General features: G+C 40.5%; 1 protein-coding gene across 1 annotated transcript in view; it reads right to left on the bottom strand.

Annotated features, from left to right (window-relative positions):
* SLC44A3 (solute carrier family 44 member 3) overlaps positions 1 to 24,553 on the bottom strand; it is a 36,712-nt gene extending 12,159 nt beyond the window's left edge. The window contains exons 1-12 of the mRNA XM_015870295.2: positions 24,204 to 24,553; positions 23,885 to 23,992; positions 21,490 to 21,632; positions 20,751 to 20,887; positions 19,413 to 19,506; positions 18,337 to 18,506; positions 17,676 to 17,765; positions 16,947 to 17,071; positions 15,322 to 15,508; positions 9,115 to 9,280; positions 3,031 to 3,187; positions 618 to 701 (exon numbers count right to left, since the gene is read on the bottom strand). Of these exons, the coding sequence (XP_015725781.1) occupies positions 618 to 701; positions 3,031 to 3,187; positions 9,115 to 9,280; positions 15,322 to 15,508; positions 16,947 to 17,071; positions 17,676 to 17,765; positions 18,337 to 18,506; positions 19,413 to 19,506; positions 20,751 to 20,887; positions 21,490 to 21,632; positions 23,885 to 23,992; positions 24,204 to 24,230 (1,488 nt within the window). The 5' untranslated portion in view covers positions 24,231 to 24,553. The remainder of the gene's footprint in view (positions 1 to 617; positions 702 to 3,030; positions 3,188 to 9,114; positions 9,281 to 15,321; positions 15,509 to 16,946; positions 17,072 to 17,675; positions 17,766 to 18,336; positions 18,507 to 19,412; positions 19,507 to 20,750; positions 20,888 to 21,489; positions 21,633 to 23,884; positions 23,993 to 24,203) is intronic.
* Positions 24,554 to 26,489: the final 1,936 nt, after the last annotated feature.

Raw genomic sequence — 26,489 nt, forward strand, 5'->3', positions numbered from 1 at the left:
AACCCTACTGAACCCCCCCCCCCAAAAAAAAAAAAAAAAAAAAAAACTGCTAACAAAACAAAGATGTCTTTCAAATACAGAGAATATTATATTATCTGGTTTGTTGTTTTTTTGTTTTTTTTTTCATGTTAGATCGTATTCCCAGGTATGTCAATAACAGAAATCAGCCAAGAGCTCCATTTTTCTTTTCAGTAGGGACTTCTAGGTGAAAAATTCTGCATCCAGTTTAAGGGCACATCTCCAGGTGGGTTTCTTACTTGTTTATTGCTTCCTTCCACCTGGACAAGTCAGTAGTCTCCCTGGCACAACTCGACAAGATGTTATTCTTCTTACCTTCAGAAATAGCAGGTGGGCCTGTGAGGGGTCATCTCAAGCTGTATTGACAAGTTTTCTAAACACCACACTCAGCAACCTCGCATGCCACAAAGCATCAGGGAGCTGCTAAACAACCTCTACCAACACTTGAGGGCTTTGTTGGCTTGTTTAGGTGGCCAGCAGGTAGCTTTGGCTTGCACGCACCGCATGTTGTTTTCATCACGCTGAATGAAGCCAGCACGCACACAGTTCCCAGAACAGGTGTGCAGATGGCTGAGTGACAGAGAGATGACAGAGTGTACCTGGTTAACATATCTTAAGCAACTTTCCTGGCACCACAACCAGCAGAAACAGCACTTCAGCAGGCACTTCGCACATGTACTTTCCTGCAATAAAATGAAACGTCTGGTTACTGGCCACAGAATTAGACTCAAATAAAACTATCATTTCAGAAAGGCGTGCTTTGCAGGTGACTGACTCTTCCAACAGAGTATTCACTTACACAGCAGATACTTCCTTTTGTATTACAGGACTTGTTTTTAATTCAGACCCTACAGCATTAATGACTGATGAGCTGAGTCTAGGGCTTTTTTTGTTTTGTTTTTTCCTTCCTGTGCATGGAAGATTCCTCTCCAGGAAAGAAAATAAGTGCTGTAAGCAGTTTGATGAGCTAGCAGCTGCACAGAGAAAAAAAAAAGGCAGGCAAGTCAGTAACCCTTACAGTACTCAGCAGTGATTAGCGAGACAGTTTGTTTTCCTTTCATTTGGTTGATTTAAACTTTTTTGCTGTTTATTAAAAAAAAAACAAAACCAAAAACAACCTTCACAGTTCTGAAATGACTGGTAAGCTAATGGACAAATGTAAAAGAAAAAAAAAAAGAGGCAGGAATTATGTGTATGTGTGTTTGTTGAACTCAGCATGCATTATGATTCAGGACAGGAGGAAAAGACTTATATTTCCTAGAACAGGCCATTGATCCACATTACTATCATGCCAAGAACAGAGGAGAAAAGCTCAGAGTCTGTCCTACCCCCCACACCTCCATCATAAGCTCAGAACTGAGACAACAGAGATATCTTGGTAGCCCTGGTAGTATTCCAGCTTTAAATGGCTGTTTTCCTCACCAAAAGGAAATCCAGTTCAGTGATATTTGAGTCTTTTTAACCTTATTTTTTTCAGAGACCAGAATGTTCTTCTGTTTTGGAAAGCAGAGATCTTCCAGTTAGAGTATGAAATTCTCATGTCCCACAGCTACCGTGATAAAACCATGAACCACCCAACATTTTTCCCCACAGACTTCTTGAAAATATTCATAGGATAATTCCTATAAAATGGTGGCTGCACATACTTTAATCCTGCTATGCTTCACCGGAGAGATGATTTTACTACAGCTGTATTAGTTTTGTTAAGCACTGTTTATTAGAAATAGAGCAAAGGACTTTTTGTTATTTGGCTTGAAGACTGCTGTGTAGGAAACACCAGTAAATTTACCTGCAGAGCTTGCAGACCCCTGACTTCTCAGAAAACAGGAACTTTTATTTTGCAAAGGTGACAGTCTGGAAGCTCTAGAAGAATGCAGCATCTGTTCTCCACCCTTTAGTACTACTTCTCCTGCTACAGAAAGTGGCCACAGACCATCCTTCCTGCCATGGGAAGGAGCCATGTTAGTTTGTGGAGAATTCTTCTGTGGAACAGGGGCAAGAGCTGGCCTCTTAAGGAACAGTTATCAGTTATGTCATATCCTAGCCAGATTCTCGGTGGTTGGGCCAAAAAGGAGCTTAGAGCACACTGCTACTGACAAAAATAGTTTTCTTTGCTAAGTATTTCTTTGACACGTATTCAGATTATATACACTCATAACAAGTCTGCTTCGTCTGCCTCCTCTAGATGCAAACAATGCTGTCTTCTTCCTAGCACAACTCAACTCACCTACCACCTATAAACAAAATCTGTTGTAAATATCCTGTCAAAGCTATACATAATATACTTCAGGGCAAAGACATGCATTCTAGAGAAAAAACAATGACACCTAACACCTATACTTAAAATCGTTGTCTTAATCTTCATCTAATGTCAGAGCTCATAAAAGCTCATAAGAGCTCATTCTCTTTGCCAGATTGAACCGCGCTGGTGTGTTTTAAGCAGAAGGTAAGAGATGCAAAGATGCATGAAAGAGAGGAATTCGTGCAACAGTCACAACCACCAAGATATATTTTTATATGCTGTATATATATTTTTATATGCTGTATACCATGACAAAGATGCCATTTGGAGCCTATAAAAATCCTCAGAATAGCTTCTGCTTCATGTATTTTCTTCTACAAACACATCACAAGGCAGATGAAATCTTTTCTATGAAAGGTATTTTGTAGTAAAGAGCGCAATTCTTACTTACCTTTACTTTAAAAAAAAAAAAAAAAAAAAAAAAAAAATTTAAATAAAGTATTCTATCAGGTCTGGATTTTTCATTTTTTCATTTATCTGTGATAAAAACATCTATGTACAAAAACTAAATATATATATATATTTTTTTTAATGCAAGTATTTTCTCCTCTTAAAAATATCTGAGTTGAGAGAGAAAAAAGGGAAGCACTTAAAGACTCTCTCCGTGAAGAAAATGGGTAAAATATAAAGTTTAAGTATATTCTTCACATTTCTTTTCCTGAACATCACCTTTCAACTACTATTTCTATGTGTTGCAGAAATATACTTACCTTTTGCTTTAGGATATTATAAAGGTACAAGAGAACAATCCTTGGTATTCTCAGTATGGTGATTAAAAATGAGCCTTTTACAACAGTTCCTAGATGATAGCAAAGAAGAACTGAGATGGAGGAGAGGATTGGATGACGTGGTGGGCTATTTTTGTTTCTGGAAAGAAAAATAAACAATTCAAAATTGTTTTGGAAACTGTTATTTAAGAAGACACGCATGGTATCATTTCAGTATTTGGAAAAGTAAAAACTTAAGCTGGTACACACTCTCATGCTTAAAACAACTCCAGTTCTCCTTCTGACTTCATGTGAACTTCAACCCTAGTCCAAAGGAAAGCAGCCAAGCTTAAAACTTTTATTGGATTACTTTAACTCTTCAGCAATGAATATTTTGACATACTCAGTAATGGAAAAATATCTAGAAAAACCTACTACAGAAAATATCAGAAGTGAACATCTGAGAACATGTCCTCCATCACCTCCCTCCAGTTTCTGTTACTTCTGTTATCCTCCAAAATCTTCTAGTAGACTTTTGTTTCTGCAAGATTTTAGTCTGAAGGAATGAATCTGCTATTTCTGCTTCAGTGGTAAAATTAAAAGCAGAAAAATAAATATGACATGGTCTCCCATGCAATACCAAGAGCTGCTGTTTACTTCCACTGCTGCAATTTGACTGAATTCAGTTTTAAACTTTGTTCCGATCACTAATGCCTTCTTTTTTCCCTTTCCACTGAATAGGTTTTGTTTTAAAATGGAACACGCAAGAAAGAAATTTCATATTGTATGTTTAAAATTATGATTTGGCAGAAAAACCTTGTAATTCCACTGCAATCTAACCTCTATCATTTTTGGGAAATGATGTGTCTCTCATATTTGAAATGGAAAGACAAAATAATAACCTCATACAATTAGCTTATGAATCCCAAATACAAGCTTGATTTTCCTGCTTCCTTTATAAGGTTCAGCATTATGTCAATCATTTACAGAGAACAGTGTGGCACAGCTCTCACGAATTTAAAAGAAGAACAAGAAATGAACTTAAAACCATTCTCCCACTCCTTTTCAAATACTGTAAGTAAAAAGAAAGCTCACAATTCAATTACCACTAGCTAAATAACTAAAAATATATGTCAGAAGGTTCAAGCAAAGCATTGATTAATAGTCATAAACTACCTTACTGAAAGGCAAATGTATGCAACAGGCCAAACCCTGGAACGTTTCCTCAGGCAGCAAAACCAGCAGTTACAATCAGACAGCACAAATCCCGTGTTCATAAGCAACTCCTTCAAAGCTCATTTCCTTGAAAAATGAATAGTTTGCAGGAGAAACTAACGCTAAGAGATGGTGACTTGCTGAAGCTCAAATCTACAAACACACCTTTATTAAATCTCCACATACACTCCTTGAAGATACATCACAGTTTTGCAAGAGCCCTGAATGTATCACTGCAGCTCATTCAGAACACTGACAACTTCACAGCTGAAAGGTTCTGTTTGAATATGTGAATGTACCACATTATTTTAAGTAGGAAATTCCAGCAAAGCAGTTGCTGCTTTTTTTTTTTTTTATTATTTTTAGTCTCACCACTAGGGGAACTGCTTGAGGGATACTGGAATTCTCCACTTTGGGTATATATATATACATTCTTTTCATTGAAAAAAGTGATCAGGTTTCTATGTTGGAGTCACACACATCCCAAAACACAGGATTTATTTTATCCATACAGTAACAGCGTTTCTTTTTCCCTTTTACACCACCTTACCTATAACAGCCTCAGCCAGATCTCAAAATATAAAAGATTAAATTTCTGCAAGTTAAAAGCTAACCAAGGTTGAGAAATACAAGAAGGACAAAGTTTACTCACATGTTAATAATTTACTTGCTGCTAAGAAGAATGAGAAAAAAAGGTTTTGGTATTTTAGTAGGTCTGATTAATGAGCAGAATCTCAGAATTTGAACTTTAGTTTAGATAAATTCCTACACACTTGGAAGCTCTTCCACACCTTCTTTTCCTAGCAAAGGAATTCTCCCAAGAACAGCATCTGACAAAGCTTCTTGCTTTGCTTCCAAACAGAATAGGGAAAGAACATTTTCTGTGCTCATGGAAGGAAGCACAGGGAAGTGGTACCTAAATGCAACAACAGGTGATGCCTGTGACTCCAATCAAGCTCAACTCTGGCTCAGTCATCCACCTATACTAAGAACCTCAAAGGATGAAGTTTCACCCAGATTTTTACATTATATGGCTGCAATCTGGAATAACTTTAGCACAAACATGCAACCAGACATACATTAGTTTTTGTGCACAGTTTATACTGTTCAGTGAATTCTGCACGCGTAGTGCAGACATGCTGTGTCCAAATGCATGCAAAGCATTGGAAGAAAGCAGGAATCTGTCTGATAGGAATCTGGTTACAAGACACTGATTACCTTGATTTTCCTCTCTGGTTTATCCCAAGGGACTTACACAGAACACTAAAGTTCCAAAGTCCTCTGAGTCTGTACTCAATACTGCATCATCTTTAAATTATTTTATTTCTTCAGTGCTGACAATTGTCTTTATTTTTTTATGAGCTCTGTGATATTTGCTGTCTTTTAACACTAACTTCCTTCAATGCAATGTTCACACATGTATCCCAGCTTTCATTTTAAATCCACTGTTGGTGTGTGTGAATAAAAAAGGCAATATAGATACACCCAGATGACTTTGATATTTGAAAGAAACAAGCCCATCCTTTTCAAAGCTGTGCTTATAGCTTTCTTCAATCCTGTCTCATCTTTTTCCAAAGGCAGCTTAAAAAGAGATTTAGTGTAAAATACTTCAGAAGCTTTAAGGAATGACTCACATGTTCCTGAAGTAAATATGAATTTCAGTTTTAAACAAATACAATACAAGATCTGTAATAGAAGATTACAGCTAAAACTGTATTTATATGTATAACTGTATCATTAAGCTAAAACTGAACTCACATTGTGTACCTGCAACTGCCCTTTTACCTGTACTTAAAACCAGGAATAGTTCTGACCACACGCATGCCAAGAGCCCCTTCACATGAGTTGGGTCAAGTATGTCAGTAGGGCAAAGGATCCTCATAAACACTTCAGACATACTTGAAAAGGAGAGAGGAATCTTCCAAAAATTCAGTCCTAGTTCACAATATCTCAGTGACTTTGGTGCAAATCCATAAAGCTGGATTGTTGACTTACTGGGAGATGTATTTCACCTCTTTACTGAATCTTCTGGAAGTCTATAGTTCTGACCACCTAAGTGTCAGTTTTAAAACCACAGTCCAGCAAAGACTTACTCTCTTAGTGTCAGCGCTGTGCAATGATATCCATGCATCAGTTATCAAATAAGTTCTAACATGGACAAGACAGCGATCACTGTGACATGCGTCAAGTTACAATACCACCTTATTTTAATCCTGAGGAAAACCTCATCAAAAAGGCAAACACATGCATAGCCTCTAAGCACACCAAGGTGAAAATAAACCCTCATATAAGACAGCAGCACTAACAAAAATTTGTTTTTAAATTGGACCCTTTTCACAAGTCATAAAAGTAACCATTGATTAAATAATTCTTCTTTATTTTATCAAATTAATAAATTCTTTCACAAATTCATGCTTCAACCAAAACAAAAGAAGGCAAAATCAATTTTTGACGGTGGTAATATAGGTCAAACTCACATTACTTGTAAAACTAAAGCAACAACCCTACCCTCCATGCTTGCAGCTCTGCTGTCTGGCACATTGCTGCACACTATAGAAGCAGATTTCCGCAGGGAAAGGCCATGCCATTTCCTCAGAGCACTTACAGCCCAAGAAGAAAGCCTCACTGTGAGGTATCATCAACAGACTCTTGTGGCATGTCTTTATGATGCTGCCCCAGGGAATACATTAAAAACACATAGCGGACAAGCTCAGAATTGCTGGAACAGCTTGAGATAACCCCTGCCCTCAGTGCTGCAATTGCTCTCGTAGCTCACCGTCCTCTCGCCATTCTCTGTGTCTCTGCAGATCTGTGCTGACAGCCTACAGACCAGGAAGAGGGATCAACAACACAGAAAAGCTGTATTTCCTTTTCCAAGCACAAGTCTCTCAGCTCAGTATGTGTTACCTGGCAAACAAGAGGAAGGCTCTGAAGTAGATATACTAAAATGTTTTCAATACAATTAGGTGTACTCCACAGCCAGTTCCTGCAACAGTAGGAAATAGCTAGAAGCAGAAGACCCTGGCACAGCAGCAGAAGTCATCACAACAACTCCTACAGCTGCTTCCCTGCTCTGCATGAGGATATGGACAGTGTCTTTACCCTGGGGATTTAGACAGTGTATCATACAAACATGCACTGCAGCACACAATCCAGTACGAGGCAGCAATATTTTTCTCCCCTACTTTCTCAAGCAAGCAATTTAAGCGAGTGCTTACTGCCTCAGCATTCAGCTGCCAAAGCTGAATCAACTACTACAGCCTGAGGAACATAAATTTGCTTAGAAGAAATGAGCAGCCAGCTACCCACAGAACCACAGACATGATGGTTACTGGTGTTCAGAGCTTCAGCAGGAAAAACAAGATGACACGTGAAATGCGAGTTCCTCCCTTTTCTGGTCCTTTCATAGCATGTAAAATAATAGTGTCACTAAGCAGACCCCAGCCTTTTGAAAAAGAGCACTTTAGGTTTGACCTGCACTCTTACTAGCCCCAGTTTAGTGGCCTGGCTATTGGCTGCGCTGAGAATACTTGCAAAGAAGCACTCCTGATCCATGTATTAAGCACTGCTTTCCCTAGTATTACCAAATGGGATGACAAAGTATCACTTAAAAGAGGGCCACTGCTGTTACACCTCTTCCAGCTTGGCTGGTGCGGCTGGAGCACTCCTACAAGCAAGAACCTGCGCTGCTGTCTCCGCTGGGTGAAGGAGAAGAGATCAATGGTAAACCTTTCAGCATGAGGTTTTTCTCAGAAACTGAAATGACCAGGAATACATTCTAAACAGCACCAACAGAAAGTGCCACCCGGGTTCTGGAGCCAAAAGCTCCCTTCCCAGCCTCCCTGCCAGCCAGGTGGCAGCAGCTGGAGCTCCAGGCTCCCCAGGTCCTCTCCCTCCATCCGCAGGTTGCCTTCCTTGAGGCAGTTTTCCAACAAACCAAGATTATCACCATTTTCCTCTAGCATAAAATAAAGAAACCCCTTGTAAGGTCAGAGCTTTTCACAGACCAGAAAATCTTATTGCCAGGAATAGAGGAATGGAGCAATGAGGATGAGAAAGCTCATAAATGAATTACAAAGAAAAATGTATACAAAATGTGTACGACTCTACTGTGAAAAAGACCTAGCAGCACACTGTGAAATGTAAGTCTCCTCCCACAGTGGCAGGGTAGCACTGGGTAGCACTGGACCAGTGCATGAAACTAGGCTAATTTCCTTTTAGAATATCATATGTGTAAAAACAGGTATAAATCCCAGTAAGTGGGGATTTCCCTTTATTACCTCTACCTTTACCTTCCAGGGCAGTATAAAACTTAAGGAAGTTTATCTCTAAATTCCTAACAGTGCTGTGAAAGCATTTACAGTTAATCTGGAAATATCTGCGCAGAATAATAATAATAATAATAATAAAAAAGCACAGCAGACCAGTCATTTATGCAGTCAGAACAAATGGGAACCCAGAACAAGGATAAACACTTAGGAAGAAATCAAACAGCCTAAGGTCAGATTAGATGGCTGCAGAGCTATGCATTACTTCTCCATCTGCAGATGATGCAGTCTCCTGGAAAGAGGTCAAATGCAGCCTCGTGCCCTGTGAATGGCAGCTTCCTCAGAAAGCAGTTTTCTCATGGCTTGTAGCAAGGCTCAGTTTGCCCCAGTAACTTCAGAGGTAGAGGTGAGTCATACTAATAGCGTACACACTAGAAAATCTTACTCAAAAACTTGCAACAATCAATACTATTTTATATGACACAATTTACACCCAAGATACTGGTATAAATTGCAATCTCTTTGAGACTTCCTTGCCTGTAAAGAGGCTGAAATCAAATGCTGGTAAATTCCCAAAACTCTGAGGGGGCAATTCAGTACTTACCTGTTGAAGTAACAAGTAACCACAGCTCCTGCAATTGTCATTTGCTGACAGGCAAGAATGAACTCACTAGTCCAAATAAGGCCAATGAAATGATACCACGCCATGTAGCAAATTCCAGAAAAAGCTCTATATTCCACTTGTCCTTCTGAAGTAGTCTGTGCAGTACCTGGGATTGAGATTACACCGTCATATTAATATTAATCACCACATACAAACAGAAAATGAAGTTCACCCTTTTTCTTAATTTTCCTTCAATGAAATTATAAATGCTTTTTATTTCCATTCTCTCTCTGACAAAACCGGAGAGACAAAATTTTAATTGAAATGGAAATTTGAAAAATAACATTTTACTAAAACCTTGGATTTAAATTAGGTTCAAAGCAGAGCTGCCAACAGAGTTGAGAGATCAGCTACCAGTCAGTAAAGATCTTGGAGAAAACACTGCTCAAGATTTGAGCAGATTTGCTTCAGATGCAAATTAAATCTCAATTTCCTCCATTCAAATTTGAAATAAACTCACAGTAGTTTATGTGAAAATACTTCATAATTATGAAGAAAATACTTCATAATTGCTCTGTAAGAAGCAAAAGAGAAAGTACAAAAAAATTGAGTGCATAATATATCAATTAAAAAATCACAATTTTAACTACGATTGCTAATTACCATTACTAATTAGAACTAGATCAATTCCTTCTAAACTTTTTAGCTTTGTGCAGAATACAGGCAGACAAAGAAAGCATCTTCATGGTAGTAAGTACTCCTATGTTACTACTGTATTGAGGAACACCAATAAATGCAATTATTCAAGCTAAATAAAATTGATTCTACCTCTATTAATAACACAGAATTCATTCCATACTGAAAAGATGGCTTTTCGCAAAAGGCAGGCGTAGCTCAGACAACTGAGTGATCCGACCTTTCTGTGTGTAATCCAATTTATGCCACTTCACTTTGAAGTCCAGTCGGGATAATGGCACTGGAACATTCATTCCTAGTGAAAGGTCCCAAGGCCCACCACCCAGTTTTTGTGTTTGTTTGTTTGTTTAAGTTCACCAGGCCTTTAATTCATTACACTTCAAGATTACAGAATAAAACAAGCTGTTTCTTGTTCTAGTTGTACAAAAGGACAATGGTTTTGCCCTTTCTGACCAGCCTAACACATGAGAGCACTGTACTGCGCTGCACAGAAATCAGGCACATCCACCTGTGAATTCACCATTCTCACTTTGCTGTTTAGCTAAGGTGAACTAGTTTGGTAACCATACAGAATGTATCAGTGTAAACACGTGTCTGACTGCTACTCCTGCTGGGCCTATTGTGGCCCAGTACATAACAACACTGGCAACAGAATTACAATGCTACTGTAACATACTATAAAATACAATGTTATTTGTCATATGTCACACCTAGAAGCAGGGATAAACTTTAAAAGATAACACAGATACTCTGTTAACAAAAGCATCAGATACTCTGTTAACAAAAGCATCTTTTTCTTCATCACTTCACTATGATCCGTTTGTGCAAACTAAACTTTCTCAACAAAGCCACGAAAGACAGTTTTAATTTATCAACAGAATATTTTTCCTCCAATAAGAGGAAAATAATCACAGCAAAGTGTTCCAAAACCCAGCCTTTCCGGAGTATTGTGCATTCACAGAGGTGATGCTAAGAAGTCAGTAAAGAACCTAAAGAGTCCAAATGACCCTCCAGATGAATCACCAAATCTGAAACCTCTAATCAGTACAAGAGTTGATCTGCTGAAAATACTTCAAGGCAGGGCTGCTAACAATGCAAACAGCCATAAGTGCTTGCAGCAGCAGCATGCAGAACTGTTTATCTCCATGATTCAGCAGCCCAGTGCTGTGCTACTATGTCAGTCAGCACAGCAATGCCAGAACAAAGTGCATGCACTGCACCACCAGCTGCACTCTGGTCCTTTAAGACTTGCGTTAGGTGCTCTTATTTGGCAACAGCTGCTGCAAGTTTTTGCTGATGCTTGGATCAGCAGGCTGCTTCCAGGGATAAAAATTCCTGGGAAGCCCAGTTTAGCAGTTTCCTTATCAGAAATAAAGAACCACTGTCCAGAAAATACTGAGAACCTGTTTATCAGTTCCTGTTAACACGAAGATACAACATGAACTTCCCACTGTTAAGCAAGGAAAGGTTCTGGCAGCATACACTGCATCTTCATATATCCTCCAACAGAATTTATTGTGTTATTTTATTCAGCCTTTTCCCATGTGGTGTTATTTATAGCTAAGCTAGCCAACTGTAATTGGGAAATCAAGGACCTCACAGGAAATAAACCTTCATTGTTGGTTTAGCTACTGAAATACTTGATACAACAGTTCTATTGCTCAATTGTCTATACCATGCACCTTCACAAAAGGAAAACCTTATGCTGCCTTCTCATGCTACATTACACACACAGTATTTATGCCATGTGGACTCCGCAGCTCCTGCACACCAGGAAGCTGAATGACATACATTGCTGTGCCAGACAGCCACTTCAGATCTGCAGTGAAATACCCCACAAACTCACAAACAGTAAGACTCAATAACCCTAAGATCTACCGGCTTTTCTAAAGCACGGCTGAATTCCATTCCTACCCAGCTAATGGTTCTAACTGGTGCCACTGTTTGCACTGTTTCCAGTCTCAAGGAGTCTGGCATTTCTCCTAGATTTCCAGGCCTGGAATTCACTTGCTCTCTGCTGCTCTTACACATTCTGAATTACTGAGGTACTTAAGCAGGTGCCTACCTTAAAACGCATAAGTAGTCCCACTGATTTTAATAGGCTTATCCATGTGTTTCAAGTTAGTCATGTGCATAAGTACCTTTCTAAGAAACACCTATTATAGCTCTCAGGAAGACTGTGTCTCTGCTCACAGTTACACTAGCTGTTGGAGAAGATGTAAATAAGTGCCTGTACAGTGGCATAAAGATCAGGTGCATCACAGCTGAAGATCAGGTGCTCCAGAGCTATAAGATGCAGAGAGGCTTTAAATATTACATAACTAGCAAAGGTTCAAGGAAAACGTTAAGAACAGGTGCAGCACAGCAGCAAGCCGAATTCATTTGCCCATCTCTTTGTATTAGACTAAAGACTCGTGTCTTCATAAACATTTCAGTTTCTCAGCTTTCTTAATACATCTGCATTTCAAACACAGCCTCAGAAAATACATTAATGAGAAGTCAAAGTGTCAAAAACAAGACAAAAACAGCTATATTTTATGATGTGAATGCTTACTAAGCAGCTATTTGTCAACAGAGAAAACAACTGTTCCAAGAGAGCACATCTGGGGAGAACTTCAGAGAAATACTCTTAGCTGATGTAAAAAGCCCCAAAACTCAAAAAACAAACAAACAACAACAACAAAAGCCAAACAAAAAAGGAAATGTCTTCCATCTAGAGGGTGATCAGAGAAAACCAGTGTAAAATTCAAAGCCATTCTGCCAACACCATGTTATTAACCAAACAGCACTACATGTGTTTGCTTATCCTCATCTTGAGCTGCAAACAAAATCTAAGCTATGCTTTATTGGATAGAGTGTGGGACAGAACAACTGTCACATTTCTGTCACCTACTTTCTTCAAAACCCCTTAACCTGTGGCCCAGATAAAACAATCCCTCATCATTCCCCTAGATCATTAAAAGGCAAAAATTGCCTTTGTTGTCTTCAAGCTCCCTTCAAGAGTTACTCTGTAATCAGAGCTGCTGTAAACAACTGAGATTGAGAACAAACCTTTCCCACATGACTTTATCGGCACCTAGTGGGCATCAGGGCTGCTACAGGGCATTCACACGCTGCTTATACAGATATTTCAGCCCTCTGACTCTGCCAAGAACTCAGTTTGCACCTGTTGGGTAACAACATCCACCATTTCACACACAAAGCAAAATAAAAAGCTTAATTACAAACAGAAACGACAAAAGAACGGCATCAAGTTTTAATCAGAAAAATCAGGTGAATGTGTGAAGTTGCATTTTTCTACCCACACTCACACTTAGGCTGTAACATAGAACTGGTATGGGTTATTCATCAAACGCACATTTCCTTCTGAATATTAGCACCCAATTTGTTGACAGGAAACTCTTAAAGAATCACCTCCACTAAGAGCTTCCTTTGACCTCAGTCAAAACATATATTTTATGAGACTCCCCATGTGAGAAATATACTGATTATTAAGTGCCTGGAAATGACCTTCTCTTTTATGCTGAATCTACAAGAAGTCGATTCTCTGGAAGCATGCTAGAAATTTCACCATAACTCTACAATGCAGCAACATTATGATGCTGCCTTCTGTACCACCTTATGAGTATCACTCTCTGGAAACATCAGCATCCCTGCTGTGCTTGGGAAAGAACAAAAAGTAAAATGCCTCTGAGCCCCAAGAGGTCCATTGCACTCTGCATGTTACAGCTGGTCCCAAACTTTGAATCCTGCTCCCCAAGCCAGCAAAAAAAAAAAAAAAGACCTGAGTGGAAATACACCCAATAAGGGAAAATGGCACAACATGGAAAAATCATTAAAAGCCTCTGAAAGGCAGTTTTCACTGGGGTTTATTTCCCTGTGTATTACATGGAATTGCAACTCACTCTTTCCTGCAAATCTGTAAAAGCATCCAAGGAAGTGCCTGACTTATTCCCCATCCAGCACTTATCATCAAGGTGTTTCTGTCATGAACTAAAACATTTATATTGTCTTCATGATTGCTGCATTTCCAAAAGCTTTTCGATATGACAGCTTCAGCTGGTGTAGTCTAAATCTATGTTCAACAAAGGCAAGCTTCATATCCTTATATGTGCTTATTTAGAGTATCAGGTGAATATTCTTATGGGAAAAGTGCCAGCTCAGCTTAAAATCCAGCATGTAGTATTTTCTCTAATAGTACTTGTTAATTATATATTTAGCAAATCTGCTTGTTCTGATTCATTTTGTTTTACCTGCATAGCTCACCAATGAAAATTGGAGGGAAATGAATTCTGGTCCAGCCTAAGCAGCAAGTGACTGACGCACAGTGCAGAGATGATGTCCCTGGCTGCAAGTGAAGTGGGCGAGATGGAAGGTGTCATGGGACAGGAGTGAGGTCTCTGTCCCACAGTGATAGGAATAGTGACAGTTTTGCAGAAGGACTTCAATTAAAGAAAAGCTGGAGGCTTTTCTCACCTGTGTCACCAGCTCAAGGAGTGGCAGAATCACAAGGCAAAATAATCAGACTTAAGCATCAGAATAGTTTGGCTGCATTTGCTTCTTCACACACAAAGTGCCATGAAGATTCAGAAGAAAACAAACGAATGAATAAGTAAAGCTTCTATGACAAACATCTGTCTCTAAATGCATCAGCTCTGCATAAACTCTAACCCAGAGGACAACAACTGACTCTTAGCAGTGGCTACAGAAGTTCAAAACGAAACAGAACAAAACAAACACCCAAATCACAATACTTCTTATGGACAAAAGCTGAAATCTGCATGAAGAGTTATCCATCCTCAGAGCTGCACACAACCAGCCTAGATTTCTTCCTTCAGATGATGTTCAAAAGGGCAACCTCCCCATCCCTCACTGCGATGCTTGGCCAAGGGACTGTGATCAAGTTACCCAATGTGCAATCAGTCAAAGATCTGACAGCAGCAAGTCTGTCAGTTATATTATGCTCATAATCTTCTCTTACAAATCCTTCATAGAACAATTGGCTTTCTCTACAGAGCACCTCCTCTACAATCCAGTAGTGTCTAGATCGATCCAGATACTATTGTACCAGTATAAAAGATTACAGCAGCTGTCAATAAAGTACAGCTCACAGAGCACTGCCTCCATGGCAACTAAACATTGTTTATAGTCAGAGGAGATGAACTGGAGGGAGGATACAACATTCAGTGCAGTTACAAAATGAGAACGTGGCTTTCTTCATTTAAATACATCAAACACAAATACGTATCCATCCGGACTTGATCTTAAGCTAAATAACTGAGAAAGAAAACAACTAAAGCCCACATCTAGGAGCAAAATTCTCTCTTTTGTAGTGCTGTGTCTCACAGAACTTTAGCAATGACCTCAGCAAGAAAAAGAGGGAAAAGAAGGATAACAATTGTATACCAAGGCTAGCCCACATTTTGCATACTAAGACCAGAGGGTCCCATACTTAAGAAGTGAACATAAGAAATGGAGTACTCATAAGAAAGAAGCAAAGCATACACTTACCTGCAGTTCCTAAGCTAAGCAGCACAGCAACCCAAAATACCCAGAAGATGATCAGAATCAGAAAGGTCCAAAGTGGTTGGAACAGGAGGAAAGGGATTCTGCCAATTACTTTACCAACAATCTGAAAGAGCTGTACAGTGAACTGAATCTGTTTTCTTAGCACAAGTATGAGGGAAAGCAGAACAACCTGTTAGAGAAAAGAAATAATTATTAGTTGTTGATGTTGGTGTTTTTTTTCCCCCTCAAAAAACAGATGAAAAGTTGTCAAATGTAAGTCCAGGGGATATAGCTTTCACAAAGACATGACAGCGAGGCATTTTACACAAACACCGTGCACTGGAAATGCTTCATAAGACACTGCCTGTATTCTGAAGGAGCCTGTGAAATAAAATCTTTGATCTCACAAAATTAATTCTATAAAAGTGTTACAACTGTTTCCTTAAAATAAGACAGAACTCGTAAATCTGTAATTCATGCAGTGGGAACAATCTCTTCTTTACTGCAGTGAACACAGAGGTATGATACATGCAGCACACTGCTTTCATATACCCTGTATGTCATGAACACGTAAACTTCCTTCTACTCCAGTCAGCTTACTGCTGTTCACAATGGTATGAGTAGCCAGACCAAACTGGCTGGTGTAAACCACCACCAAGATGCAAAAAACTCACAACCTCACAATTTTTTTTGTATTGGATAACTATGATCAGCATTAAAAAAAAAAAAAAAAAAAAGACTGGAATTTATAAAATAACAAATGCAACCAGTGGCACCTGGTTGGTTCACCACTGCTTTCTGTTGCCTGCTCTGCAAAGAGTAGCCTGCAGCAGTGGATGTTCCTCAAGTCCTACAGCCAAAATGAAATCCTTCCTACTTGTTTATTATCAGCAGTTAAAAGGTCATTGTACATAACTTACAGAGGATATGAAAAAAGCTGATCTATAAGATTTTTATTTTCATCATAAAGTGTCATAACCTGTTCATAAACAGCAAATCCTGGCCTATGGATCCTACTCTGCTTTAAGAAAAGATGCCATGATTTCAACAAATGGACAGATGAACACATACTTCATGCATACTGAACAACTCTTTTAACACTGCATCAGAATGAGAAACTCTCTTTAAAAGTTGCAAGACAGAGTCAGGTTTTCTGTTGGAAAACAAGGGTAATGAGAGAAAAGCAGAATCTCACCCTATAGCATGAGGCTGAGGCACTGCTGCCTGTTCTCTGCATGCCCCTTCCACTGTGTAACAAAACCACTCCTCTCTACAAGTGACCAGGTGGGCTGAATGCACAGGCTGTTCTCACAAGGAGCCACAGCCTCTCTGCTCACCCACAATTTTCCATTTAGCTGATGCACAGGGCAACAGGGATGGAACACAGCTGCATTTCTACAAAACTAATGACAATCCTGTTTATGTAGAGTTGAAGCATGGCAGAGCCCAGAGCTGACAAATGAGTTTCATAATGAAGATACAAAACTACTTAAATGACTATAAGCAGGCACAGATTCTCCTTTTCAAGTCTGAAAGAAATAAGGGATTATTCTTATTGTTGCAAAACCATTGCAGTTCAAGTTTTCAAGTCACAGCCACATCGCTGCTTGCTATAAAATACTACTTACAGTAACTGTTGTAGAGAAGATGGCATATCCAAGTAGAAATTTTACATTCTCCTTCTCTGTTTCCAATTCAGTGCTGGGATCGTTTCTGTAGTCATAGTAGAGCCACCAGAGGACACCCGAGACAACTGCAGCAAACAAGCAGAATGAAGGGGAGCAGTACTTTCCATGCTGCCTCCCCAAAGCCCCTCTTGCCCACCCTCAGCTCCGCTCAGGAGCTCTCATGTAGTTAAGGTGCAGTGTCAGTGATCACAGAGAAAATTCACATCTGGTCTGTTAGACTGAAGCACAAACCCCGCAGATGATTTGGTTTTCTTGCAGCTATTCTAAAACTCAGCCATGTAATTTTGTTGAGGAAATATGAAGCTGTTACAGAATGGCAAGCTTTAACTGGACACGTTCCCACAGTTCTCCCTTTCTGAAGCATGCAGTGTAAATCTTCAGTACACTTTCTTGTGAAACAGCAGTATTTCCATAACTGCATTCATCAACCAAAAGAAATTTAATTTCCAGACCTATAAATAATTAAAACTGATAATTATTCCAACACTTAGCAGCTGGAACAGCGTAGCCAGATCCTGGTACCCCAAGGCAGGCAGGACTCTGCTTGGAAATGGCTGTGGTTCCTCAGGATGGCCTCCAAGAAAGCAAACAGCTGTTTGCTCAGCTGCCTCTGCACCAGTTCAGTGAGATGACCCTGTTTAGCAAATGCTAAAAGGTAAATATACTTACATAGCAACCCAAACACAACCAGTGCAATCAAAGTATGGACCAGAAGCATCCGAATGAATCTGAAGGTCAAAACCACTATAAAACAGAAAGCTGAAAAAATACACAAAGTAAGTTTATTATGAGTGTTACCACCCATGTAACTTAGCTCTTAACTTACTTTACATCTAACTTTAACACTCTTTTAGAATTCAGGCTTTTACTTCTAAAGAGGGATATGAAAAGCAGCAACATGTTCTGAAGCTGCTGACCTTTTATATCGTTTAAAACAGGTACCTCGGACTTAATAAAGAGTTTATAACTGGAATGTGTTACTTTGGGAATCACTATCTTTTCACCTGTATTTATGAAAGTTTTAAGGCAAAAAACAAAATATTAACGCTATTGGCGTTATTCTTTTCATCAACAGATGCTCATTCCCCTGAAAAGAGATGTATCACACTCAGATATTTTCTAGTTCTGTATTTTAGTCTATTACATTATTCATAACAAAAATCCAATTCTTTCTTGCGAAAAAAATCCATCCAGAAAAATCTGAAAGAAGATCAATATTAGTAAGCAAAAAAAATATGAAGTTAACAAAAGCATTTTGAACTTCACATTTTAATTGAATATTACTAATCACATTTTATTTACAACCTCATTTTTTTATTTGTAACCTTACCCAGTGCAAGGACACTCAGTCCTATCACAGTATCTCTTCCTGCCAATATTCCACTCAGAATTCGGTGAAAAACATCCATTTCATTAACCATACTTATTAAGACAGATGCATATTTGGAATAGCATTCAGGATGTTGTGGAACACACCGATTAAATAATGGAAAAGATTTACTGGAAGGTTAAAAACAAAGATGGAGAAAAATTATTTCATTACTGGACAAACAGTTTCAAAACCACAGAGATTTATCCCTCTGCTCCTGTTGAGCCCATACCAGCACCCCCAGCACAGCGCTGTAGCAGCTCACAGCCATCACCTGCAGCCCAACAGTCCCCCGCTCCCTGCCTCCACCGTACACATGGAGTCTGACCCAGCAGGACATGACACTGGGCATAGGAGCAGTCTCTATCAAATGCTCAGGCATCATATCTCATCTGCAAAATAAACTCCTGGCAGCACCATGCCTGCACTGCTGGGTGAGAACATCCATTCAAGACTAACATGGGGAAAAAAGTGGATTACTATCTCACTCACTATCAGCACATAGTTCCTATTCTGCTTGTAGCCTGGCATCTGCCCCCACATCTTCACATAAAACCTAAACTCATGCAAGCATGGCTGTAAACTTCTCTGTAAGTAATTCTAAACTGAGAACATTTCACATATTTTTTAGGTTAAGTATTCTAAAACTCACTCCAAAACAATATTTATAAGATACCTGTAACACCACCAGATATCTACATATAAAACTATTTGTTTCTTCCAGCTAGCTCATTGAATATATTCATTGTTCCACTCTGGCAAGGCTGCACTGCAACAAAGACACCTTCATACCTAAGTGGAGAGGTTTGTTCATCAAGACATTAAGAGAGAATGCAGTCCTTGCTCATTCTCCAGGACAGGACATGGGTGTGTATTTCTCAGGCACACACAAAAACCCATAAAGATACAGGTACAAAAATAAACAATGCACAACCATTCTGGTTTTACATGGTATCGTGTACAGAACGTGAGGAACTAAGGATCCCTAATAAACTATGAGGACATTAGGGTGTTGTAAAGCATCCAGCACTTCTTACCTTGGTGGAACAGGCAGTGTGGGACACAGCTCAGCTGCCTTTGGATTTAGTGTGTAACTGGAAATGCTCAGGTTGTAAACACAAAGACAAGAACCTAAGAAATAAAAGAAATGAAAAATTAATATTAGTTACAGTTCTGGAGAAAAACACACTATGTTTTGTTTACACAAACAGTCCCTAGCAAGGGATCAAAACAATCATCACTGATAATCCAGTATGAACATAAACTAAAATATAGCAACTTCTATGGGATCTTCTGCCTTCTAGACTAAACCGTGACTACCTTAACTTCCATAAATACAAAGATTTGTCCACATTGTCCAACTACTATCACTGATCTTCATAGAGGGTGAGCACACTTTGTTCCATGGTGCAATACTTCAGCTCTGAATTCTTACTCCTTAAGACAACACAAAGACCTAAACTGACACACACTACAATGGAACAGGGCCCTCATTATTTAGAGCAGAATATGTAGCTATCCAGAAGCTTAATATTTCCTTCTCTCTGGGCTGAACAGTGCCAGGTACTCTGCTCCATTACATAATGCTGCTAGGAAAGAAATGCTGCATGCATTCAAGTCATTCAAAATGCAGTGCTACCCTCTGCCTTGATATAAACACATAAGCAGTTTTAGCACATTGATGGAATTTCATGCAATTTTGTTCAGTTACACTGAAACTACATATACATCATGGGAGTTTATGGTTTTCTGTTCCTAACTAAATAATGTCAAAATATCCTAAAATGAAATTAAAACAAATGTTGTCAGTTTAAACAGAAACTCTTGCCAAAACATTCAACAAAATGAAAAAGATGCCCAGTAAAAAGAGTCACTGCTGTCTATATGGACTACAGTCCACATGCATACTATGGAGTAAGAGCTAGGCCACAGGTAACTCCATTTATCTGTTGGAAATGAATAAACTGGAGCTGCATCCTTCACACAACAGCTACTGCCAGTACATCCCTGGAATTAATAATTCTACAACAGCTTTAATCAAATTTAGAAGAACCAGTTAGACGAGCTTCTCAAATAGCACATGAGCTCTGCTCACCCACTGCCATTGTCAGCAGCCAGCTTGCTGCTGGATAATCTCAGGCTTGTCGAGGAATGAATCAACAATTTTTCAATCCACATAAGAGAGCTGCACCATTTCTAGAGACAACGGCTTTGAAATAAAGCAGAGATGAGGGTTTATTTTCGGTTGCTATGGACCATTCAGGAAACTGACAGTCAGAAATGACTCCCTAGTGTAGCAGACGTAAGAATAATAAAGTGAAAGTTTCTCAGCTGTTCTACAGATACATTAGATACTCATATTCCCTGTTGCACACCATTGTTCCTTGCAAAACTCTGGAGGTCTTCCAAAGAGTTGAGCTGCTCTTGTGGACAACTAGACACGCACAAGGAAACTGAATTGATTTTGAGGCTTTGCATTTCCGGGCTGCAAGAATTCAGAAAGAACACATACCTAGAAAGACAGAAAGATCCTCGTTTCAAAAAACAAGCCTCCTGGTTTTCAAAGGTTTAAATTCTGAATTCTGAGCCTTCTTTCTATCTTTTTAAAGTGCTACAAAGCAAATGAAACTTTTTCTACATACAATGAAACAACTGCATTTTGAAGACAAAAGTTAAGAAGCAGTTTAAGAACATGCTATATTTTTGCACTTCACTTCTTTAATGGGATAAGAAGCTACCAAGGTGGGCTCCCGTCTACAAGCATTAGTTCTCTTGCATGAAACTCTCCAGAACAGCTGGTAGCCTCAACATTAAACTTCCATAAACACAAAGATTTGTCCACATTGTCCAACAACTGCTGGTTTGGCAGAAGTCCTAAGAACCTACTTAGAAAGAAACCATCACAAGGCATAACAATGCCAAACATTTTCAAATTCCACCTTAAATTTTCATTTTGCTCACAATTTTGCACCATTCCCACACCGTTTTATTTGCCTTTAAGTCGAAGTATGCACATATGTATGCATGTGATTGACAACTAGATTATGCATACACGTGAAGTTAGGCACAGTTCAAGAGCAGTACCTTTGTTTAAACATTATCCGAGGTACTTACTTTTTATTAGTCATGTCCTTTCCAGAAAGGGGCACCCCTTTCACAGGAACATTCTTCCTACCACATATGTTCCCAAAGCTGTCATATCCAAGCACAAGTCTTTCTGCAGCACCAGCCATCACAGCATAGCCAGTTATAAACATCTATAAAAACAAGTTTATTTCATGTGAAATCATGCTCTGATAGCTTTTATCTCCCAATGAATAAATATTCCTTTCAAGTTGCTTATTTTTGCCTTGAGAAATCAAATCATTAAATCTAAAATTCATCCCTTTGCACAGGGCCAGAGTAAGTCATGAGGACAAGTTCAGCCCTATTGCCTCCTTAGACCTCCCTCTTGTCTTGCAGAAAGCACCCCAATTAATTTAGTGGAATATCACAGAAGAAAGACAGGATCGGATTAAAATGCTTTGAAAGCAGCAGTAAGGTACTAAACCCCGCCTCTGCCAAAGGTTCTGTGTGTCTCTGGGCAAGGTCACTCGAGTTGCAACTTTTCCTTTGCAGCCACTGCTTCTCAATTTTCAGAGGGCCCTTCAAGCCACACCTGCACAACACATCTGCTGAAATATTGAACTTAACCAAGGGTATACTTTAAAAACAAGTATAGCTAAAATGCAAATTAGTTGAGATTTTGGGAATATGTATTGTTGACTGCATTTAAAAAACCTCACGAGAGCCACATTGTGGACCTGGGCGTTACTGCACTGAGCTTTTAGATGTCCTGCTGCTCTACTAAAGTCCCAGCACTGAAGGTGGGCTCCCTGTAAATCTAAGAGGCAGCATCCCTGCTGGCTGAACTGCAGCAACACTTGGTCAGCATAAAACACTCTGCCTAGGAACGCAGCATAAACTCTGCCCAAGTAATCAGGGCCAAAATGCACTTTTAAAGCCAAGAAGCAGTAATTCTTCTGTGAAGCTGGTAAAGTCTTGAGCACTTTTCCCCACAGCTTATTTATAGCAGTCCGTCCATTGGAGAACTTAGTGATTTAATCATCCCCTCTGTCCCACGGAGAGCAAACCACATTTCGCATACACCAAGGCAAAGCTCTTGGCTCAGCAGCTACATGCAAATTGCTGGCAGCTGCAAGTCTTCTTAGCCCACATTAACCACCATCACCGTGCAGAGAACAGTTGAATATTAGCTCTTCTGGAGTGAACTTTTACATATCAGATCCAGCACAACAGCTTTACTAATTAAGGTCTGTGCCTTCGTTATTCTACTTTTGACTCGTGTCTAAAGATAGGATCTAGGCAAAAACTGAGTCTCATACATGAGCGAGTACGTACTTCCTTGGTCCTCAACATATTCTCTTCTGTTTACAGTGTAATTATTTAAATAATGCTATTTATAATTAAGCCTGCATGTTGATGCTGTCTTAACATGGTGATCTTTACAGAGATGCCATCATTAAAGCTGACATACTATGTGTATGTGATGCTTGTTATAATAACAAATTATTTTCAGATACTATTTATTTACATAGAAAAAAATGTTGAAAGATGAATAGTTTTCAAAGGAAAAAAAGGAGCTGACAGTGTAACTCTGCTTGAATTAGACTTGAAAAAATAAATAAATCTGACAGTCCATCTAAAGAGGGAAGTTACACGTCCACTGCCATCAGTATGGCAAATACTGTTGTGCATGTATTGTTTTTAAGAACAGAAAGTTGGACAGCAACCATAAATATTGCCAAGTAAGAGATGGCTGCTGGGAGGTGTGTCAGGCTCCAGGTGCCAGCAATACGCACTTGCACAGAACCACTCACGTGGTTTCATTTCTTTTCCACTGTGGGAACAAATGAGTGTCACCTTTTCCATATTATCTTTAAAAACTCATTAAACAAAAAAAAGAAAACAAAGCTACCTATGCACTAAACTATTTAACAGAAACTGAGCAACAAGAACATCCAGAGAAAACCAAAATCCTTGGCCCAATTGCAAAGTTCAGCTTACACAGAGCTCAGGATGCACATATATTCTTCTGCACTAGCTTCCATCAGAAGAGCTCTTAGGAATTCAATCTAAAACTCATCAGTAGCACATTCATTCCTCAGTAGGCTCAGAAACGTCATGAAAATCTTCCATACAGACAAAGCCTGCTCCTAAAAACCCACATGCTGTCCTGGGCACAAGACAGACAATGAGCTGATTCACCAGAAGAGAGATAAGGTGAAAGATAAAGACTGCAGAGAGTTAGATAAGAAGCAATCAGAGCCCGGTCAGATCCCGAACTCGCTCTCATAAAGGAGCTCCCAGTCACCCAGCCCTGCCCGTACGCGGCACTCGCAGCACCTGTGCGGGACGTTAGGGCGCAGTGCGGCCCCACACGGCGCCCCGTGCTGTTGGCACGAGCAGAGCTCTGCAAACTGCGGCTCCCAGGGAAACGCACGCTTACCAAACCAGCCCAGAAAAGGAAGAAGAGGAGCAGCCAGAGAGGGTCCGTGCACTTTCTAGAAATGACCGGTCTCCATTCCCTCAGTTCAGAAACACAATCTCCAGATTCCTAAAATGAAAGAAAAACAAACGAAACACCTGTGAAAGCGAAGCCAAGTTTCAAACGTCACAGTTTTTCTGCAAGCGTAACCCTTGCGGTTCCTGCCAGCCGCCCGCTGGTCTCCCGACCCAGGAGCGGGGCCGCCCGGCCGTCCTACGCCACCGACCCGTCGGTCCAGCCCCCCCAACCGGCCGTTCCCCTCCATCCGGCCGCATCTCACCTGCCGCCTCTCCCCGCTCCTCTCCATGCTCTCTGCCGCCCAGCTGTCCCAGCGGCGATGGGTGCTCGCTTGGGGACGGATCCACGGGCCGCCGTGCGCGCCGCGGGGCCGGGCCCGCCGGGAGGAGCGGCCCGACCGGGCAGCGGCACCTCGGGAAGCTCCTCCCGCCGCCGCGGATGGGCGCTGCCGTCCCGAACCGCCGCAGCTGCGAGTTCGGCATCTTCTCTCGCCGTGTCCGCGGCGCACGAGGGCGGCTCGGTCCGAAGGGCGCGCGGCGGAAGCGCGGGCGGAGCTCGGAGCTGCGGGATGGGGCTGAGCTGCTGCGCGGGGCTCGGGGAGCCGTCAGCTGAGAGTGAGCCTGTCAGCAGGACACGGGGAAATGGTTTTAAGTTAAAAGAGAAGATTTAGTTGGATGTTAGGGGAAGTTCTTCACTAGGGAGTGGTTAGGTCCTGGAACAGGCTGCCAGGGAGGTTGTGGATGCCCCGTCCTTGGAGGTGTTCAAGACCAGGTTGGACGGGGCCCTGGGCAACCTGATCTAGTAAAGGTGTATGTTTGATGGCCCTGCCAGGCAGGGGTTGGAACTACATGTATCCTTGAGGTCCCTCCAACCCGGGTCATTCTGTGATTCTGTGAGTCTGCACCCTGAAAGAGATGGAAGTTTGTGATTGGTGTAAAGCAGAGAAAGCCGGCATCGCACGCTGAGAATGCAGTAAAAGTACGTTGTTGTTCCCCACCGTGTTGGTCAACTGAAAAACGTGTTGTTCTACGAACAGAAAATCAGCAACTGCAAGAAAACGGAATTAAGTTGGAGCTGTTCTGAGAAGCTGTAGAAGAATTGATGTGTCTGGCAAAGCGCAGGGATAGCTTCGCCCAGGATAAAAAAGTCTTGACTGAACTACTCGGGTGGAGATACAGAATGAAATGATGGTGGCAAAGCGGCGCTGATGGAACTGCCGGTACCACGACCAGGCAGCGATCGATGGATTGGTTTATTAAAGAATAGATCTGCAGGATCCTTCTAGGCTAGCAGGAAATAAATACATTTGCATAAAATGAGTTAAGCAGTGCTTCTCAAATCCACTGTTACTGACACAACAGAGCTCAGTACCGTATCTACATCATACCTTTTAATGTCCATCATTCACCAGTTTGTACAGCTTTCATAATTGGTGTGAAACTTTGATTAAATAGTTAACGCATCATGATACCACGCTGCAAAAGTCATTTTCTGGCTGTAGATCCTCAATGGGCAAATAACTTTTCCTTTGCTTTGCACTGTTGCACTTCGAAAAGCAATGAAAACAAAAGTAGGCATTTTCCCTTTGAAATGCAAAAGTAGAAGTTATGTGAAGCTCTTTATTTCCTGGAAAGGACGAGTCAGAAAGCAACCAGAAGAGTTACTAACTTGTAGCGCAGGCACAAGGACTAACATCCTCCTCAGATTAAGAAAGATCCCTCTGAAAGAACTCTATGCTGAAGGCTGATGCTGGAACTTATTGCCTGCTGTCACCAGCTGCTGCTGGCCTGAGCCTCTCTGAAGGATTCTCCTTGAGCTCTGTGTTACATGCTAAGAGTGCATAAAGGAAAACAGCAAGAGAAACAAATAGCATAAACGACATGCAGATCCAAGCAGCTGAAGTTCACAGCAGAGCACCAGAATGGGGAGCAAGGCCCGCTTTTACCAAGCAGATCCAAGATTTGTGTTTCCTTTCAACCAGTCCAGGAAAACGTATCTTATACTCGATAGAAAATACATCTGGATTAGAATAGAATTAAAAATAAATACGTAAATAAGATATTTTGTTTTGTTTGTTCGTTTTTGCATCTGAATTTCGATGGTGTCCCAACGAACCGTTCCCTGCTGGACGTCAGGCGGGTGATACCAGCTCTTGTCGCTGGGTGGCGCTGTGCCCCCGCTCCGCAGTCAGCAGAAGGTTTTTATAAGCAAAACTGACTTGTATATTACTCTACGTTTAAGTCTTGTATCCAACCACAGATAGTTTGCTGGGAGATTTGTATGATGTGTGTCTGCCTTCACTGCTCTCTGGTGTATATAATGCTTCCTGTGAAGGCATAGAATACTTAGGATCTTAATACTTCGCACATGGTGATGTATCCAGGAACTCACAGTGATCTACGTGTGAATTATGAGAGTAAACATTCAGACTTGTTGGTATGTTGTAATGGGGCAACTAAGGGAAGGGAGATTAACGTTTACATTTTCAAAATTACTCAGTTTTTAACAGCTTCAGGCAAATTCATCAACATCAGCAACAGAAATGCTG

Source organism: Coturnix japonica, chromosome 8 (genome assembly GCF_001577835.2).
Source record: "Coturnix japonica isolate 7356 chromosome 8, Coturnix japonica 2.1, whole genome shotgun sequence".
In the NCBI taxonomy this organism is placed as follows: Eukaryota; Metazoa; Chordata; class Aves; order Galliformes; family Phasianidae; genus Coturnix; species Coturnix japonica.